Below are 20,722 nucleotides of genomic sequence, written 5' to 3'. Positions count from 1 at the left end.
TATTAGCTATTCCTCCTAATTTTTTATCATCAGCAAATTTGATAAGCATTCCCTACACCTCTTTATACAAGTCATTAGTAAAAATACTGAAAAGCACTGGGCCCAGGAAGGACCAAGCCCTTTGGTACACCACTCGTTACCTCCCCCAGTTTGAGAAGGAACCCTTGATAAGCACTCTTTGAGTATGATTCTGTAGCCAACTGTGAATCCACTTGATAGTTGTTCCATCCATATTTAGCTAGCTTGCTAATCAGAATATCATGAGGCCCTTTATCAAAAGCTTTCCTGAAGACAAGATATATTACGTCTACAGTATTTCCATAGTCTATCAGGGAGGTTAAAAATGAGATACTTACCTCATACTTACCTCTACCCTCTCTATCTAAAACTCATACTTCTCCTTAAATCCCTATACTGGATTCCCGTCAGACAGGATTGGTTATTTTTTTCCTTTGAAAAAATATACACTTTATTGCCAAGTAGATCTTGAAAACCCATTTGGTGGTTATTGATATATAGGCAGATTTTTAAAGAATGTGTAGAAAGCACAGTCACAATAGGTATATGGAAATTCTGAGTGTGTGCATTGTCTTCATTAGACTTGTAAAATATGTCTGCTTATAGGTATATGGGGCAAGCCCATTATGAAATACTGATTTCTTACAGATGGCTGTAAGAATACCTTCGCATGTGTTGTGATCCTGCACAATGGCTATGATATCTAGCATGATTTTAGGACACACCCTAACCATGTTGAATAATCAGAGCTGTACACTTATTATTACAGTAGGGCCCCACTCATACAGCAGGTTACGTTCCAGACCCCCGCTGTAAAGCGGAACCCATTGAAGAGAATGGTGTGCAATGCCCGAAAACTGCCGTAAAAGCGGAACAAGTGCCATATGAGTGGGGCTTCAGTCTAACTGCGTCTAATTGAGACCACTGCATTAGCGAAATGCTGTAAAGCAAAGCGCCATAAAGCGGGGCCCTACTGTATTGGATTTATTACCCAAAGTAGATTAGAATTTATTAGATTTATTGTTTCCCGAAGGTCTCCAAATGACGTACAACATTGTTTAAAACCAAAATAAATATACTATGAAACAAAATAACAAAACAACCACCCCCATACATCTACAGAAAGCTTTGGCAGCATAGTAATACAAACAACATCATCTTAGTCTATCAAATGCCTGGGAAAAAATATACAACTTTATCTGGCACTGGAAAGTTGTCAATGAAGGCACCAGGCAGACCTCACTGGGGAGCATATTCCACAGATGGGAGCCACTACTGAAAAGGCCCTCTGCCTTGTCACCACCCTTTGAGCCTCCCGCAGAGGGGGGACCTAGGGAAGGGCATCAGAAGAGGATCTGAGGGTCTGGGAGGTTCATACTGGGAGAGGTATTCCAGAAGATATTGGGGTCCTGATCCATAAAAAGCTGTACAGGTCAAAGCCAGCACATTGAATTGGACTCAGAAGGATACAGGCAGCCAGTGTAACTAGAACATAATTGGTGTTATATGCTCTGTTCGCCTTGAACACATCAACAATCAGGCAGCCTCATTCTGCACTAGTTGAAGCTTCCTAACTGTTTTCAAAGGCAGTCCCATGTAAAGTGCATTGCAATAATCCAACCTTGAGGTTACCAAAGCATACATTACTGTAGCCAGGTTATCCCTGGCCAGCTAGGGTTGCAATTGAGCCACAAGTCTGAGCTGATGGAAGGCACTCCACACCACTGAGGCTACTTGTGCCTCAAGCAACAACAATGGATCCAGAGAACCCCCAAACTACAAACCTCCTACTTTAGAGGGAGTGTGACCCCATCTAGAGCAAGCTGCACACTACTCAGCTGGTCAGAGGAACCACCTACCAACAGCATCTCAGTCTTGTCTGGAGTGCGCTTCAATTTATTGGCTCTCATCCAGGCCATTATTTTATCACTTTCCCTGCCACCCAAACCATAGGAATGTACATTGTTGTTCTGAATAGCCACATCAATTTTGCATGTGTTCATCAGTGGCATTATTTTTGTTGTATCCATTCAGGATCCATTTGTAGATTGGCAAAGTACCCAGTGATGTAGTTGTCCAGGGTTGCAGATCCTTTACTTTTTGGGGAGCAGGATCCCTGCCAGGTCCCTATGTATTAGCCAATCAACAGGAAAAGGGAGCATGTTAGCCACTGAGAAGAGTCCTTGCCCTTTCTTACTGATTGGAGCCAATCAGAGTGAAAGGAGGTGAGTCAGCCACTCAGAAAACTCTTCTCAGTAGCTAACACACTGCCTCACCTTTCATGCTGATTGGCTCCTAGAGATGTCTGGACTCAGAGACAACACGGAGAGCACGGGACATGAGGGAAAGTGGAAAAGGTGGCATGGCTGTGAGAGGGTGTGATGTGACTTTCATGAAGGGACCCTGCACTTCTGAATTGACCACTACACTACTGACACCCCAACTCTTGCAGAGTTGACACTGAATGATTAGAATGCATAACCACCCAGGTATTCTTAAGGCATTCTACAGAGTAGGGGCAAGGTTTACAGATCCCAGAGGATTCCTGTGGCCATAAAGAATACAACTGTTATACTAGGGAATAAATTCTATTGAATTTATAAGGATTTACATCCAAGTAAACATGTGCAGTTTAGAGATTATGCACTTCTACAGAGGAAATTAGTATTTATTTCATATTATCCTCTCTCTCCCCCAAGGAACTCAGAGCAGAATGTGTGGAGGCATGGTAAATTAGGTTGAGAGAACGTGACTGGCCAAAGGTCAGTGAGCAAGCTGTAATCTGAATCCAGGTCTCCCAAATCTGAGACTGACTATAGTACACTCTTATGTTATTATGCTCAGGCCATGGCTTCTGATGCATTTTTAAGGACAACATGCAAGATTAAAATATGTGTTCCCTTCAGTCATACAACCATTAGCATAACAGGATGAAGTTATAAGCATGGAGTTTCTTTGTATGTAATACATAAAGTGGGTTAGTGCATCCTTAGCCTGAAAAAAAGGTGTCAGGAAATTAGTGCAACTGCAAAAGGCCCTTATCAAATATGTGCAGGGATATTTATTCAAGATCCTGATATGTTGTGAAAACTTAATTGCAGGATGTCCCAAGGAATACCTTGTATTGTAAGAGTACCTGCAGCCTTTGTCTCTCTTCTGCATCTGTTTGGGAGCTGGAGAACCTGCAAGGGACAGATTGCTTCCCCTTGTGCTGGTGGTTGGGCCTAATCCTTCCTGCTGAGCTGGGGCCAGAGAAAAGGCAAACGAGCAACAGGCAGCAGCCAGCTCGTATGTCCTTCTTGGGTCGCCTCAATCCTCTTATCGCGTGAGAAAGTAGCAGCAGCAGCAGCAGCAGCTCCTGCTTCTGCCGCCGCCCGTTCACCTTTTAGCTCAGGGTAGTGCGACAGGGAAGCAGCAGCAGCAGCAGCAGCAGCCGCCGCCGCCTCAGGATACACACTCTCTGAGCGGTCCCGGGGCCCAACCTTTTTCCACCGCGCCGCCCAGAGGAGACGTTTAAACTTTGGCTCTACTTTGCAAGAACAGCCGTCTCTGCCTGCTTTCTCCTCTTCTCTAAGGGAATGTTGGCGAAGAGCCTGCAGAAAAAGCGCTTCCACTACCTCACAACTATGATCTACTTGAGCAGTCGCCCCCCCGGAACCCAAGTTGCCCCGCTGCGCGCGGCAGGGAGGATTGGGTCCGGCTCCCACAGAGAGAGAGAGAGAGAGAGAGAGAACTCAGATGCTGCATCTCTCTCCCTCTCCCTCTGATTGGTGTGGTGAGAAAGCTTGGGTCCCCTGCCCTAGTCGAAGAGGTGGGTAGGCTACCAAAAGCATGCTCCCGAAAGTCACCCATAACGTGGAACAGGCCCCGGGAACTCCCTCTTTCTCTTCCTGCCCTTGCAATAGGGCCGCTGCCCGTGTTCCTGGCAGAGAGCTTCAGCAGCACTTTTGTCGCCCGCATCGGGCCGATTCTCTCTGCGATGCACGCTAGGCGGAGGCTCGCTTCGCTCGGCGCTCGACTCGTACTGTTTTCTCGAAGCCCAAGTCCAGCCTGGCTCCCAAACCCTTCTCCCAAGAGAAGCCTGTGCAGCCTAGACAGGCTCAGCCGAGCGCCGAGTCGGATTTTCAGGAACAATAACAGAAGAGCTGGGGTTGAGGGAGCTAAGCCGCGCGGCCCCCTCCTTTATCCCGCCTGCCAGCGAGCGAGCGAGCCGGGCAGCTTCCCTTCCCCCACCTCGCTCCCCGGCTCCATAATGTACGCCTTCGTGCGGTTCCTGGAGGACAACGTGTGCTATGCGCTGCCCGTGTCGTGCGTGCAGGATTTCAGCCCTAAATCCCGGCTCGACTTCGACAACCAGAAGGTCTACACCGTCTACCGCAGCCCAGCCCACGACCCCGAGGACAGCGACGAGAGCCCCCGCGAGCTGGGCGAGCGGCCGATGCTGCACAAGGCCCAGATCCTGGCGTTAGCAGGTGAGGCACCGAGGGACTCGAGGTCGGCGGGCGGGCGGGCATTCCGGAGGCCAGACCAGTTAAAAACCTCCCTGCTTCTTGGAGGAAATGGGGGGGCTGCTCTCCCCACTGCTCCCCCCCCCGGGATGGGATGGAAGGGTGAGAAGAGGCCTGGCATCATCCCTGCTATTTGTGGTACTTTAGGGCCTGTCCGTCTCAGTTGTGTGTTGCAAAGGGAGGGGATTCATGTGTCTCCAATGGGGAAGCATGAGGGTCTATGCTGCAGGGGCCTAGATTGAAGTTTCTCTCAGTATGCCCAGCTTCTCTTAGGCACAGGGATACTCATTCGTAAGAGAATAAGGGCAGCAATAACTTGGTATTTTAGAGAGTCCCCCCCCCCAAGTGCTCAAGAGTGCTTGAGTGAATGTGTGCTGAAGGGAAGAAGCGTTGTTCAAAAAGAAGTATTACAGGGGAGGGTGGGGGCTTTTGGGTCCATGGGGGTGGGCAGAATGCTGGCATTGGTATAATAGCATCTGGAAGATCCTAGAAAACAAGCATGGAGTAGGGAACTGTTACAACATGTATGGAATGACCGAGAGGGCCTTCCGTTATGTGTGCACTTGTGATAGGCATCAAAGAACAAGGTGATAATGGAGAGCAAAGGTGTAGTCATCAAGGGTCTTGGGGGGGTGTATCTTAGACCCCTTACATTTTTGGGAGCCAGGTCCCAGAAGGATCCTTGTGTCTCCAGTGTCCTATGAGCCAATCAGCATGGAAGGGGAGAGTGTTAGCCACTGACAGGTCTTCTAAAGCACTATTCAAGCCTGGCCAGATTATTCTGTAATCTTAGAAAGTTGTATAATCTTAGAACAGGGTTTGGCGGTGACTATTATGAACCTTTCCTTCTTAATTACAAATTATTATACCCTGCACTATTATGGATCCTGCACTTCTGAATTTGTCATTACACTATTGATGGAGTGACTGCTCATGAAGAAGTTGAAATGGCGATGGACTGTCTTCAAGTCGATCCCGATTTATGGTGACCCTATGAATAGGATTTTCATGGTAAGCGGTATTCAGAGGTGGTTTACCATTGCCTCCCTCTGAGAATGACTGGCCCAAGGTCACTCAGTGAGCTTCATGGCTGTGTGGGGATTCAAACCCTGGTCTTCCAGGTCATAGTCCAACACTCTAACCACTACACCACACTGGCTCTCTATGAAGAATTTAGGGTGGAGGATATAGTTGCCACGAAAGGCAGGCAGGCATGTGGGCAAAAAAAGCTGTGCTAGATCAAACTGAATGTCCATCTTGTTGCCAAAAGTAGCAAACCAGATGATTCCAGAAACCCCACAAGCAGAGCATGAAGTTAAGAAGTCCTCCATTGTTTGCTCCTAAGCAACTGCTGTTCAGAGGCATGCTGCATCTGAATGTGGGTCTGTTTAGCTATCATTCATAGATCTGTTTTCCATGAATCCCTTCATCACTTTGTCTTGTGGCAAAGAGTTCCAAAAGTTAATTATGTATTATGTGAAGGAATGTTATTTTTCAATCCTGATTCAGCTGTCACTCAATTCACCTGAGCAATATTGAGTTACAGTATTTTAGAATGAGTTCTAGTATTATGTGAGCTCGTAATGACTTTCTTCAAATCGTGCATAATAATGTAAACCTCTACCATGTCCCTCCATGATGAGTAGCATATAGAGGCCATATTATTCCAAGAAATGCTTCTGCCTTTGCTCTGTTAACTGGGATGATCTATGTGCATGATACAGCTTACAAAAAAACCAATTAGAGATTGAAAAAGATAGATGGTAGCAAGTGTGTGTGTGTTTGCAGCATATATTTTCACTACTAGGCCAGAAATAAAAAGAACCACATTCCCGTTAAATCCTTGTCCAAATTTATTTCTTCCCCAACTTTATTTCTTAAAGCCATCTAAGCTGGTGACTCTCACAATAAGATTTTGCAAAGTACAAAGACTGTATTGGATCCACCATGTTGGCTAAATGGACATTCATGTTACAAGTCCCAGGCTATGGTCTGAAGGCACATGAGGCCATCACCTTGCAGGTCATCACCTAAGCAGGTCTCGGTCTGGTCAGTGTCTAGATGGGAGACTGCCTGGGAACACATGTATGCTGCCTTGGGTTCCATGGTGAAAAAGGCGGGGTATAAATGTAATGACTAATAAATAAAGAGGCTGTATACCTTTGAGTGCTTTTGGCAAAAACAAGGGCTGAACATACTCTTCTGTCCTGCCCATCAGCTTCCAGAGTTGTATGGATGGCCTGGATCCAATGCAGCAAAGCTATTCATGTGGCTGTTCTTTTTACAAATTAAAAGTGCAGTCCTATACATGTCTACTGCCAGGTGAGTATGTATAGGATTGCACTATTATGTTCTCAACAGCACACAGGAAGTATGCCTCTTTGCATGCAATATGTGTCTTGTTCACAGAGTAAAATTGTGTCCTTCTCCCCCATACACATGATGTGACGGAGCAGTACTTCTACTGAGGATACATGAGCTTGATTCTAGGGTACCCCATTCCCTCCGAGACCCAACATAAAGATATGGCAGAAAGATTAAATGCAGCACTGAAATCAGTAAAGTTTCAGCCTCACTGTTTTGGACCTAAATCCTGCTAATACTGCAATACATTAACAGTGCACAAAGAGAAGGAGGCTCCTATGCACATACATATTTCCTTTCCTAGTGTGATGGGCAGAGCAATTCAAACCTCAGGCCAGCAGCATCATGGCTTAATGGAGCACAGTAGCCACTGCCACATCCACAGACCCAATCTCTCACACCAGCCTGGGTAGAAGAGAGAGGCAAAGTAAATTATAATTTCATTAGCCAGCTGTTGCAGCAAAGAGGCCCAGATTGTGTCCATTGCCATCACATGACGGCAGCAGGGCTGGCTCAGGATCCATTGGATCCTTTGCTGGCCCCTCTCTCTGCCCCCCAAATGCCCCATTTCATATGTTTACACTGGCTACCACCAGGAATACCACTGATAATAGCTTATACCTGCTATTTGGGCAGGCACATTGAAATTTTCTGTGCCAGTGAAGCCAGGCAGAGCTGGGTGGAGGGATACCTCTGCCTTATGTAAATCCCCTGTAATGTGGCAGATCAGGGGATTGCATTTCAGTGCCAGTATAGTCGCATCACCCTTCTACAGGGATGGTAGACTTATAAAGATAGTCAGGCCCCAGAGGCTGTTGGATTCTGAAGGATTTCTGAGCCTTAGGTATTTGTTGTTGTTGTCATGTGTGTTGTTCTTGAAGCCCTGATCGCATTGCAGAGTTCTGAAATGAAGTGTGCTGTAGACTCACTAACTCCTTCATCAGTGGGTAGAGCCTGTTCAGTTCCTTAGTGTACCCAAGAACTGATAAGAGGTTGGGAGAATGGCTAGAATTCAAGTGGAGGGAGATTCAAACCAAATATGACTGGACACAAGGTCATCCTTGACACTACTCCCTGAAGTGATAGTGCCAAAGGGGTATACTGTTCCATCACTATTGCATCAGCTCAGTGCCATATAGTGGTGTGTCTTTGAGTAATAAGGGGACTTTGGATGGACCCACAGAATGATCTTAGAGAAACCTTGAAGGGCTATTGGGACTTACTTGCAAAGCTCTTTGGGGATAGAATTGCTCACATCCATCACAACCCGGATAGCACCATTATAACAGTTCAGTCTCAGATTACATCAAGAGTGTGGCCTAATTATTTTTATAGTGTATGTTCAGGAAGTGGCAGTTAGTTCCAACTATCAGCTAGTCATTACTACCTCTTTCTACACCAGGTGTTCAGTTCTGTGGTAGTCAGATAATTACAGAAAATAGCATTGATAATCTAGATCAGGTTTCATGCTTGGAATTGTCACAGAAATGGCTTTCTTGGCTCTGATGAGTGGCCTGCTCTGGGAAGACAGGGAAGTGTGATTCTGATAATTTCTTGGGTTCCTTAGCAGCATTTGAAATCATCAGCCACACCACCATGGACCAGACCTTGGGATAGGGGTACTTGGCAGGTAGATTCAGAAGGCTGTGCTGGGGGCCTTTAGCTGTGCCCAAGGAAATAAATCCCCTTGTAAACTGAAGCTCAGTCCAAACAAGATGGAGGTTTTAATTAATTAATTAATATAAATATTTCTAAACCACACTTTAAAATATTGTAAGCAGTATACAATCTATTAACAGGTTATGTTGGTAGGTAATTTTTCTGACAGAGGACCAGTTCTGGATGGGGTTGCATTACCCCATAAGTCTGTAGTATTGTTATGAAAACGCCATGACTGGCAAACAAGGTGCACTTAGTGTGAAAGTCTGTTTTTTAGAGTTCAGAAACAAAAAAGCCCTTTGCCTTTATAGGACTGTTTGATCTCAGACAAATGCTGAAAATTTGGAGTATGATGGGAGTAGGTAATGTTTCTTTTGGGAGCATTAAGAATTAACAAGAATTCTCTGTGCCACAAGAACAAAATCTTATATAATCTAGAATCATCTTGTATTCGAAGTGCCAAACAACTGCAGGATGGGTGGTAAACACATTTAGAAAAAGAAGAAAAAAGCACTTTATGTCATAGGATTAATTATGTAATCAGTACATAAAAAGTCCCCATATGTGTTAAATATGAGTTTAATATACGTGTTACGAGACAGGAAGTGAACCTGTTGCTTGTTCAAAGTAATTGTTGCTATATATAGATTATATATGCTGAGTGCAACATATCTAGGTGCTGAGTTCAATCGGTGCATAACAAATGGCAGTTCACAACCGTGACAATCAATTCCTGATTAGTATCAATTATTTAATCAGGGTGGCCCACTATGAAGATTTCAGAGGTAGGCTGTAGTTCAAGCGTTTGCTGTCATTTTCCCCATGCTTGTGACTTTTATTTCATTATGTATACAGGCGGGCCCCACTTTACGGCGCTTCGCTTTTCAGCGTTCTGCTAATGCGGCGTTGCGCAAATGCGGAAAGTCCCTGCTTTAAGGTGCCTGTTCCGCTTTTACGGTGGTTTTTCTTGTCGTGGATCATTTTTGTGCGACGTGCACCATTATTGTCTATGGGTTCCGCTTTACGGCAGCAGTCCGGAACGGAACCTGCCGTATAAGCGGGGCCTGCCTGTATTTACCAAAATAGCAGTATCCTTCTGTGATTATAGCATAACAATTCATTCTTCATCTCCAAATAATAGATAATCCAGTGGTGATATTTATGTAAAAAAAAGAGAGAGAAAGGTAATTCAATATCAAAAACATCCAGTAACTGCTTTGTGCAGTCTTCTGATTTGCAAAATCTTTCCTTCCTGGTTGGTTGGAGGTGATTTTTACTTGTCACATGTTGAGTTACAAACTTGGTGTAGGAATTCTCAGTATGACGTTTCATGTTATCAGAATAATGACTCTGTACTGAGAGTGCCTGATTCATGGAAGGCTATGCTATTTTCAGGGGTCCCTGCTAACCAGTGATGCGGAATTTCCCACATCAGCAAGGAAAAGTGAAAGTTTTTGGAGTAGATGGAATCAGCTGTATATCTGTCACTCATGATCTTGTCCTGCAGTTATTGATGTCCACTTCCTGTCCTAAGTGTGGTCCATTCTGGTGGAGTTTGTCACCCTGGACATTACAAATTTACAGTGTGTGTCTGTATATTTGAATTCTCACGTTAGGATTTCTTGATTCAAGGACATTTTAAATATTATCTGTCCCCATCCCTCGCTAAGCGCTTACTGGTACTTTTTTTTTACCCAAGGTTTTTCAAGCATAAGTCTAAAAATTTATGTGTGAATGAGAAACAAAAACATGTATGTCATAGGTACATCCATTGGAGTGCAAGAATTGACTTCACTCCTTGTCATTTGTACAGTAATGCCAAATTGGTAGTCATGTATGGAATGGCCTCGATATCCACCTACATGCTATATTTATATGCAGTAGGTTTTATTATGTGAGCCAGTGTGGTGCAGTGCTTATGGTGTTGGACTACGACCTGGGAGACCAGGGTTCAAATCCCCACACAGCCATGAAGCTCACTGGGTGACCTTGGGCCAGTCACTGCCTCTCATCCTCAGAGGAAGGCAATGGTAAACCACCTCTGAATACCGCTTACCATGAAAACTCTATTCATAGGGTTGTCATAAGTTGAGATTGACTGGAAGGCAGTCCATTTCCATTTTCAGGTTTTAGTATGCATAGCTCCTTTGCTTTGTGAGCTGTAAAAAAGCCCCATTATGAAACTCAAATATTCAAAAATAACATTAAAAGTTAGTTTTATGTATTTAAATTATAACTGAATGTCTGATAAACAAAAATAATTTTCTTCATCCTTAGCCTTCTCTAAACAGAAACAGCAACACCAAAGTTGGTGATAAGTGGCTTGGAGTAGTCTTTATAGCTTGAGTTTCGCCATGTTCATTTAAAGTTAAATTACAAGGACTTAAATAATGTAACTGATTCACCACATATTTAATTCAGAGTAAATTCCATGAAATAGGCATTCACAAATATCAGTAGTACTGGGTGCCAGCCGAAATTTGTGACAAACACTGAACCTGAGGCTGCTATTACATGTAATTTGGAGACCCTCAGAATGCCTTGGAAGCCTAACATGACATCTAGATGAGCCTCCAATGTACTTCTAACTTTCAGACTTGGAAAAGAAGTAGGCCCTTATCCCAGTGGTTATGCTGAAGTTTGAAGTTCCTTGGCAGGAGTGAAATCTGCTATTGCTTCTGAGTGATTCTAAAGACCAGCACATGAGGCTGTCTGGCCCACGGTACAGGTGTTTTAAAAAAGTTGTTGGGAGACCTGGCAAGCATATTTGTGGATTCTTTCCTGTGATGGAATAGGGCATACTTCCAAATAAGTGTACTTAGGATCACCACATAATTTATATTGGCCCATATTAGTTATGTTGAATTATACCACTGTATTCATTTCTTCATTGAGTTTGAATATTATTGCAGTTATTAAAACCCATCTTAACTAGTTTCAAGTTAGGGTTGAAACAATTTTTAAAATTTGTTTTAAGGACACATCGATGTCGACTTACAGCGCAGTCCTAACCTTAGTAAGTAAGTCTCACTGGAGGACTTATTCCTAGTGGCATTCCCAGGTAAGTGGGGTTAGGATTGTGGCCTAAATTGCATTTGTTTGGTTGTCTCCCCCCCCCTTTAAAGAATAGGGCTGATGACCAAGTAATATTGACATATGGAATGCTAGTAGAACTCCACTTTAGAACTGCCTTTATGTATTCTTTCCTTCCTTGTATCGCTCCCATCTATCTGTTACAATTCCTTTGTGTTGGTACATGTGGCTGGGGCGGATAATCTGTAGTTTATGGATGTTGTTGGACGGACCATCATCCATAATCATAATAGCCAGTGATTAGAGATATACACTGAAGGGGTTTGAGCTGAGAGTGCTTGACTTGGAAAGAGAGGTTGGGGACAAAAGGACAAATTTAATATGATGGATTATTACGAAAGGGTTGAAACCTGCCAGTATTGTAATGCTGTTATACAACTAGTACAACTGCAGTTAAAATACTGTGTACTAGTTCTGGTACCTCAAAAAGGAGTTTGTAGAGTCAGAACAAGGCAATTAAAATTATCAAAGAATAGAGCCCTATGAAGAAAAATTAAAGTGTTTAGGGCTTTTTAACGTTAAAAAAGATGAGTAAAGGGAACATGATAGTCTATAAAATTATGCATGGTGTGAAGAAAGTGGATAAGAAGATTTTCCCCCCTCATAATGTTAGAACAGAGATTATCCGCCGAAGCTGAATGATGTGAGATTTAGGACACATATGAGGAAGTAATTCTTCACATACCACACAGTTAAACTATGAAATTCACTACCACAAGATGTAACGATGACCACCTTGTCAGGTTTAAAAGGAATTTGAACAAATTAAAGTAGGATAGAGCTATCAATGGCTGCTAGTCATCACAGGTATATATTACCCTTAGTATCAGGGGCAGGATGCCTCCGAATGCTGGGTGCTGGGTAACATGAACTTTGTGCTTATGTCCAGTTTGTGGCCTTTCATTGGTACCTGGGAACAGATGGTATAGATGGGTATAGACCTGCTTTTATGTTGCAGTCTACCATCATCCAGAGGGCCACAACTTTGTCCACCCCTGGTCTGTAGTGTAGAAGATTTTGAGACTGATATGACCCAGTTGATATGTTGAGGCTGTAGGATGTATAGAAATTTGTAAAGACCAGCACACAGTGAAATCTTGCTTCAATATATATCTATTGCAATTCATTCCATGTTTGCCATACCATTGCCCTATCTATTTTTGCCCTATCTGTTTTTTGTAATATGCTAGCTAGATTATCTGTTGGATTTCTAGTGAAGCAACCACTTTTTGCTTTTACAATGTGCTGTACTCGGCATGAATCCATTCAAACCATAGCAGATTACTGAGAGCCAGCTCCAGATTTTCATAGGCCCCAAGGTGCCTTTATATGGAACTTTTCCAAATACATGTGTGATCTGTTCTTTCTCATCTGTTGATGTTTCTATATTTAGTTCCCCCATTCATTTCTCCATATTTAATTATACGGCCAGTAATTAAGTTCCTCAAAATTGAACTCCAGTGAATAGTAGATCTATAGTTGTGCTATATTCATTTTTAAAAACTGGAGGGGGAGAGTTATACTTTGGTATACCAGAAAGTGGGATAGAGTTCATGGTACTAAAGATGAGAAACCCTTATCTAATTAAATATGGAGAATCTGCTTAACTTCTGTTTTCATGTCAGTTGTTACTAATGCTTTCTTTGGGTTTCAGAAGAATAACAGAAGCTATCGAATAACTATTATAATCCTTAATACGTTTACATCCCCGAAAATGCTACAAGCATTAACGGATCCTTTGAACACCCCTATGAGGAGCATGAAAAAGAAAAATAGGGCCTTGTTGAGCTGTGATGGTAATGCAAGGTTTCAAATTCTCTAATGTTAAGTAGACCATGATGTTCTCTAGCTTTGTTTTCTTTAATATAATGTTCTTATAAGTAGTTTGTTTGTAAGGTTTAGTAGATGTTATATACCCTTATATACCCAGTTGATCACTGCACTCTCAGGAGGTCTAATCCGCATAACATAGGAAGCAGAACTTTAGTGTTGTCACACCTATCCATTGGAATTCCCTCCCCTTAAATATTAGACAGGCACCGTCTCTGTTAACTTTTCGGTGCCTGCTGAAGACCTTCCTCTTTCAACAAAGTTTTTAAGTAGAGACCTTATCCCAGTCTGCGTCTGTGTTGGAATTGCTTTTTAAGATGGTTTTAAAGCTCTTTTTAAGATGTTTTATTTTAATAAGTTTTTAAAGAAGTTTTGTTTTGATATGTTTTAAAGTCTTTTGTTTTTAAGATGTTTTAGAATGCATTTGGTGTTTTTGTTTGCCATCCTGGTTCCTCTGGAAGGTAGGGCAGGATTTAAATTATTTTAAAATAAACAAATAAATACATAGAAATGGGTGTTGAGGGGAATTGATTGATTAACAATACATATAGATGGAACCCTTGCTTTCTTCTGATGTTACTTGATTTTTCTCCTTTCATCATTATGCAAAATAACCTAAATAAATATAGCTCTAAAAACATCCTTCAAATTAATTTGTTTTTTTTTTAAATGTTAAAATTACAATACAAGAGCAGACTGGGCAAGGTATCTACTTTAAAAGGCCTATTGGAAAAGAAAGGTCTTTAGCAGGTGCCAAAAAGACAACACAGATGGTGCCTGTCTAATATTTAAGGGGAAGGAATGCCAAAAGGGCAGGTACCACAACACTAAAGATCCACTTCCTGTGTTGTGAGGAACAGACCTGCTGATGTAGTATCTGCAGCAAGACCTAATCTGTAGAGCGGAGTGATCAACTGTATATATAAGGGAGAGACGAACCTTCAGGTATCCTGGATCCAAGCTGTGTAGCACTTTATACACCCAAACCAGCACCTTGAACTTAGCCCGGTCACTAACAGGGCATTCCTGCTCCATGGAATTCAGACTGCATTTAGAGGATATTTAACTGGAATCTCTTCATACTGACCTTTGCTTGACTGTTGTGGGCCATTGTGCTTTTGACCCACGTCACTGGTTGAGGTCCATGCCCAGGCCTGTTGAGGCTTGGCTTTTAAAGGAAGATGGGATGGCCTTTTGACATTCAACATTTTAGAAACTATATGCTTTAAAATCATAACGTTTTTATTATGGGAAACAAATGATGCTATACATAACAGTGTGTTTTATTCAACCAAGTTCTACTCAGAGTAGACACACTAAAGTTAACGAACTTAAGTTAGTCATGTCTATTAACTTCAGTAGGTCAACTCTGAGTAAGCATCTTGCTTCTTCACTTACAAAATTCCTCTTCAGATAAACTTTTTTTTTTTGTTAACTGCACATGCACATCTCTCTTTAAATATATTGTGTTAAAATGTCTGTTACCTGTGATACTGTAGCGCTTCAAGCATTTTCTTTATTTTTGGCAAGGAATTTTCATTACTATACTTTTATGTGGACTGGTTCAGATACAATGCTAAACCATGGCGAACCTTGGGATCACATGTTCTTCACTCTATTTGCCATCTTCGAGCTGCACCAGATGAGACAGAAAGTATTTGCTTCCAGTTTTGAACTAAACAGTATTCTCTGTTAATTAATTTATTATACATATTTATAACCTGCCCTTCATTATATGGTCCCAGAGCAGGGTACATACAGAGAATATAACAATTTTAAAACATAGCCTAAAATAGCTATTAAAACCTCGTGTATAAAAATCTTTAACAGCTACAGAAAGGAACTGGTTAGTTCAAGCCATTGTTTGTGAGCAAATTAATACCATTAACCATGGTTTAATCTTAGCTTGTTTTGAATTAACCATAGTTCTCTGAGTTTGGGCATTATGGTGAACTTTGTTTAGTGGAAAAAGTGAAAGCTTTTTATCTCATCTAGCACACAAAAGAGGAGGGGAGGGGGAGCATGTAAGCCTAAGGCTCACTGTGGCTCATGTACTTAATGCTTAACCAGTCCATTAGGCTTTGCTTCAAATAGAATTTCAGGTTGTACTACAGATTTGATAAATGCGGATATATAATTTCCCCATATCATGTAAATAAGCTCTTTACTGGGGTTAGTAGAGAACAGCACAAGGTTAGCTGGCTTTGTGTTCCATGTGGCAAAAGCCTGCAAATAGTTGCTTGCCTGTGTCAGCTGTGAAGCAGTTAAGAATTGCTTCCAAGTGATCAGGCAGGGAAGTCCTTTCATTTGAGGAGATCCTTTTCTTTCACACTGTTGTGTAACAAATGACTGACACTTTTACATGTAGGTTGGCATGCTCATGAAAATTTTGCGAGTCACTAACTCTTTTTAGAGCAAAGTCTGAAAAAGGCTGACTTGCACCTCTGTCTAAAAGTTATTTGCTTACAGGATCAATGGCAAATCAATGAGAATTATGTGTTTAATATTTAAAATGGTTTTTAGAAATGTATTTTGAATGGCTCTTTTTTGTTACATCTGTAGGTCAGGCTTGGACATACTTGAACAACAGACATGCCCCTTCCCTCAACATTTTTATCTTGTTTGTTCACCGCCCTGAGAGCTATTCTGCTAAGGGCGGTATATAAATTGAAATAATAAATAAATATAAATAACAAAAAACCCTTCTGAAATTCTTCGTTTCAAAGGAGATTTTCCATGTAAAATGCAGGGGGTGTTTGAGAAACACATCCAAGGTTGTCTTGGGTATGCAGAAATAATCACACAATTATTTCAATCCTAACCTGGTTTGTAACATAGAACATAGATATGCTGTGTTTCAACAATGTAATTGTTGATGCAACAAAGAATGGGGTTGGGCATTAGCTTCCAATGCTCTCTTTAAAAATCAGAAGTTGAAGTGTTGCCCAGTTTTTGCCAAACAGGGATGCCATGGCTAATATATAATGCAATCTTCCCCAACCTGGTGCCCTCCAGATTTTAGACTACAACTTCTATCAGCTCCAACCAGTCAGAAATTATGAGAGTTGTAGTCCAGAATGTCAGGAGGACACCAGTTTGAGGGAGGCTAGTTTAACATACCTAAAATTTCAAAGCACAAAATATGCTATTTTGTTGATAAAGTGAGGTTGAAAAGTGTGTATATGCTTTAAGAGCTGCTGTTTTTTTCACAAACATAGCGTAAACACATGATTTAACCTATCTCTATGAGTTGCTGACTAGAAAAAGAACATGAACCTTGTTCCGCAGACATACTGTATTCTAACAAAAAATTCCATGAAGCTCTCGGAAAAACACTTCCATGTGGATGCTGCTAGTATGTACTTAGTTGCATTTTCCTGAAGCTGCAGTTTTCAGAGGGCCCACAATTGGTTAGTATTGACAGTGCAGAAAAGGGAAACAAAGGTAGATTGGAGTTACACAGATGAATGCAATCCTTTATTTGTCAAAGACAGAAATAGCTCTCTCAAATAGTGACATTGCATCCTCAGGCAGAGTAAAGAAAATACATATAAAAGATGCAAAAAAGAAACCAAGCCAACTTGAAATGATAGTCATTTATGATAGACTATGTGATAGTCATAATAAATACCAAAGCAGATGAAAACAATAGTAAGTAAATAAAGTTCTAAACTGCAAGCCTTAGAGTCCTCTCCCTGTGCATTTAAACAAAGCATCAGTCTGACTGCTAGGTCTGGATAATTGTTTGTTCATTTCCATGGAGTGAAAATGTAAATAAATCATGATATATATGTAAGGAGTAGGATGTTTGAAATTAGATACATGGGATCATGTAGAGCATGTGTGGGTCAGGGGAGATAGGTTTACATAGCAGAGAAAATATTACTGCTAAATATCCATCAATTTTTTAAGATTGTCTTACTGATCTATTAGTAACTAATCTTCAGGAAAGATGCTAAAATGAGGTTCTCAAGGGGTACACCAAATCAAGTTTTCTTTCTTTACAAGATTTATTGGACACACTTCCAAAGATCAAAGAAACATACAATAAAAACATTGTCTTGTAAAACCAACCCCCTTTTTTTAAAAAATAAAAAAATGATCCAAGAATCAAGACCAGCTATCCTGCCCAGAGGCCGACACAGGAAACGGAGTCGAGACTGGCAATAATTCTTGCTTTATTAGAGTCATGGTTACATCAACAGCAGTGCACTTCATAGACCTATCTAGGCTGACTCACTACTGATGCTAACGATGCTAACTATGCTATAAAATTATAATCTCTTCTGAAAGAACACAAGAACTAAAAAGCTTTAACAAATGAAAAGATATTAACTGTCTTGCAGGAAAAGGTTGCATATCAGTAAATATAAATATAGATAGCAACCTGTTTGATTTTTCTGGTGTCTTGACACTTACTTTATTTATTTATTACATTTATATACCGCCCCATAGCCGAAGCTCTCTGGGCGGTTTGGGTGTCATCTATAGTCATTTGACAAATGGAAAGCACAGGAAGAAGACTATCAGGGTTATGTGGGCTCTGAATAGATGACTGGATGTTGCACTTGATGGATCCAGAGTTCTGTAAATAAACATGCTGATGCAGACATCTTCTTGCTGAGCCACCTTGGTTCTCAAGCCATCCAGCTCCTGTGGTGTCCTATGTTTTCAAAAATTAGTAAAGATGGTCCTGACTGGAAATCCCCATTCAGGCCTTTTCTTACCCTGTGATCCAGAAAGGACAGTGGTGCTAGTTGTGTTGCCAGTCACTCTTGCAACAGTAGCTTACTTTTCCTTGCTAGAGAGAACAAAATGACGTATTTATGTATAGCGAAAATAGTGGCAGTTTTATTTTGAATTGGGCTCAGCAAAACAAGGTTCTAAATCCCTTTCCAATTATTAGGAAAACAAGATCTAAATCCCTTCTCGCTGAGCCCACTTACCTAGTGGTGGTTTTGGCCCAGTTTGCACGACATGTTAAACCATAATTTAAAACTAACTTAAATGCATACTGCTGAAAAGTTCCTGTGGCACTTCTCCCTTGCACCTCCTATTGCCACACCACAGCTAAGACGTGCCCAAGTCTGGCTTGTCATCCAAACCTGGGTTCATGGTTTTTCCACCCAACAAACCACAAGCAGTAAGCCAAGAATATTTATTTATTTGATTGATTGATTGATTGATTTAGATCCCACCCTTTCTCCCAGCAGGAGCCCAGGGCGGTAAACCTTGGTTTACTGCTTGTGGTTACTTCGGAGGAAACACATCATGCACATGGGTTTGGATGACATAACAGTCCAGGCTCTGGCTTGTTTTGGCCACAGTGCAGCAGGAGCAGGGGAGGAGTGCCATGAGAACTTTTGAGCAGCATGAACTAGCACACTGCTCATTCATATTAATATGAATTAGTGGTTTAATGTGATGTGCAAGCCAGGCAATTGACATTGGTGGCAGCTTAGCGATAGTGGTGATAATCAGAAGAGAGGTCTCACTTTCTCTTTCTTCCAGCTGGCTCTTGGAAGCTGAGGAACTGCTACATGCCAGGGGTGTCAGAAATTCTGAGAGAACTACATTTCCTGGTATCCTTGGCACCGGGGGATTTTCTATATCTCTGTTCTAAGTGATGAGGGAGGAGAGACATTTCTGAATGCAAGGTTTTTAGCAGGATCCCGAATGAGGTTTATAGAGTGTTGCAGTAGAAATACATTTCACCTGCTTTAGGAAAATTTACAGAGCAGGGCTTGATTTTGTAGAAGATATTCTTAATGCATATACACTGGGACTTATATATTTCTATTTTAAACAATACTTTTTTTATATACAAAGGACTTAACCTTGTGTGTGTGTGTGTGTGTGTCTGTCTGTCTGTCTGTCTGTAAACTAATGGGAATTTTTTCATACATTTAATGGAAATATCACAAATATGAATGTGGTGCTTGTATTTTCCTGACTTGGAAAATACAGAAATTTTAAAGAACATGTAGAAATGCATGTGTCCCTCTTCATTTTTGTTCTGACATTTAGAATCTATGGAGCAGTATATTTTTTACTGCATGCTAAAGACATTTGAGCCTGGGAAACTTTAAATGGTCTGGCCTCAGTGATACAGCATTTGAATGACAAGTTTGATGAATGTCACCATGTGTAATTTTATGTAAATTTTACAGAAGATAAAACTGATCTTGAAAACAGTGTGATGCAGAAGAAAATTAAAATCCCCAAGCTTTCTCTCAATCACCTAGAAGAAATAGGAGAAATTACAGATTATGGGGATGAAGATATGGAACTTAGACACTGTAAGGTATTGGAAGTTTTTGTTATTATTTTTTTCTTTAAATTATGATTTTCAGTCCTTAAAGGAAAGTACACAAAATTTGCTATTGGACTGAGATTTGTGGGAGTGTGAATTGCTTTAAATGTTTCTTTTCTAAATGCAATTTTTTAAATTCTATTTGTACAAGCTTCTTAATTCAGTGATTGTTGGGCACTGTTTCACTTTGGCCCAAAGGATTGTTTTGCTGGTTTTTAAATGAAGGTCAGTTACAGGGCTTTGTGAATATGAGTTATCAGATTTGTGAATAAATTTGAGTTGTACATTTAAAAATAAACTTTTATGACTGCCTTTTTCACTTTGGCATCTGCTGCAAGACTTCTTTAGTGGCTTCAGGTGTGTTTTGTTTTCAGAAGTTTGACACCAGGAAATAACTTTATAGTGGATTGGTATTTTCTGAAGTATGACATGTGGGCACAATATTTTTTATACATGTATAATCAGTGGGCTTGAGGGCATCAACACCTTTCTTTAACCTGTGTCTTTTCTAGACGATGTTCAAAAGGTCAAATTTTACTCAGCCAATAAAAACAATGGCTGCATTATAATGCCAAACCATGGTTTGGTGCTACATGAACATGCAAAGCCATGTGTTTCCTCCTTCCTCTCCCCCTTGATGCCTCCTCTTGCATGTAGCAATTTCTTAAATGCCTTCCAGTTTCTTGACAAACTATAGTTTGCTGTTATGTACGAATACAGTAAACCATACTTTGCATGCAAACCAGGATCACAAACTAGGTTTATGGGCAAACTATAGTTGGAGCAAACTAAAGTTTGCATGCATCTGAATGCACCAGCTGCTTCTCCAGAAGGTAGGTAGGAAATTGCATATGAGATGGCAAGGTGCAAAGCAGAAAGAGAGAGTACACCAAGGCTTTCTGCTCCTCAATCATGTAATGCTAAGCCATGAATTGTA

At 41.3% G+C, this 20,722-nt stretch overlaps 1 protein-coding gene across 6 annotated transcripts in view; it reads left to right on the top strand.

Annotated features, from left to right (window-relative positions):
* Window positions 1–20,722, top strand: part of BEND5 (BEN domain containing 5) — a 1,596,389-nt gene that overhangs the window by 977,127 nt on the left and 598,540 nt on the right. For 2 of the 6 annotated variants that reach the window (XM_061632930.1, XM_061632933.1), the window contains one exon: window positions 19,643–19,776. The exons of 1 other annotated variant lie outside the window; for it this stretch is intronic. In XM_061632930.1, coding sequence (XP_061488914.1) covers window positions 19,643–19,776 — 134 coding nt within the window. Of the gene's footprint in view, window positions 1–3,470; window positions 4,491–11,526; window positions 11,611–19,642; window positions 19,777–20,722 lie in introns of those variants that run through there. 3 more of the 6 variants (XM_061632935.1, XM_061632931.1, XM_061632936.1) reach the window with 3 other exon arrangements.

This window comes from Rhineura floridana, chromosome 6 (assembly GCF_030035675.1).
Source record: "Rhineura floridana isolate rRhiFlo1 chromosome 6, rRhiFlo1.hap2, whole genome shotgun sequence".
In the NCBI taxonomy this organism is placed as follows: domain Eukaryota; kingdom Metazoa; phylum Chordata; class Lepidosauria; order Squamata; family Rhineuridae; genus Rhineura; species Rhineura floridana.
The sequence above is the reverse complement of the archived record's forward strand: the minus strand, read 5'-3'. Positions and strand labels throughout refer to the sequence as shown.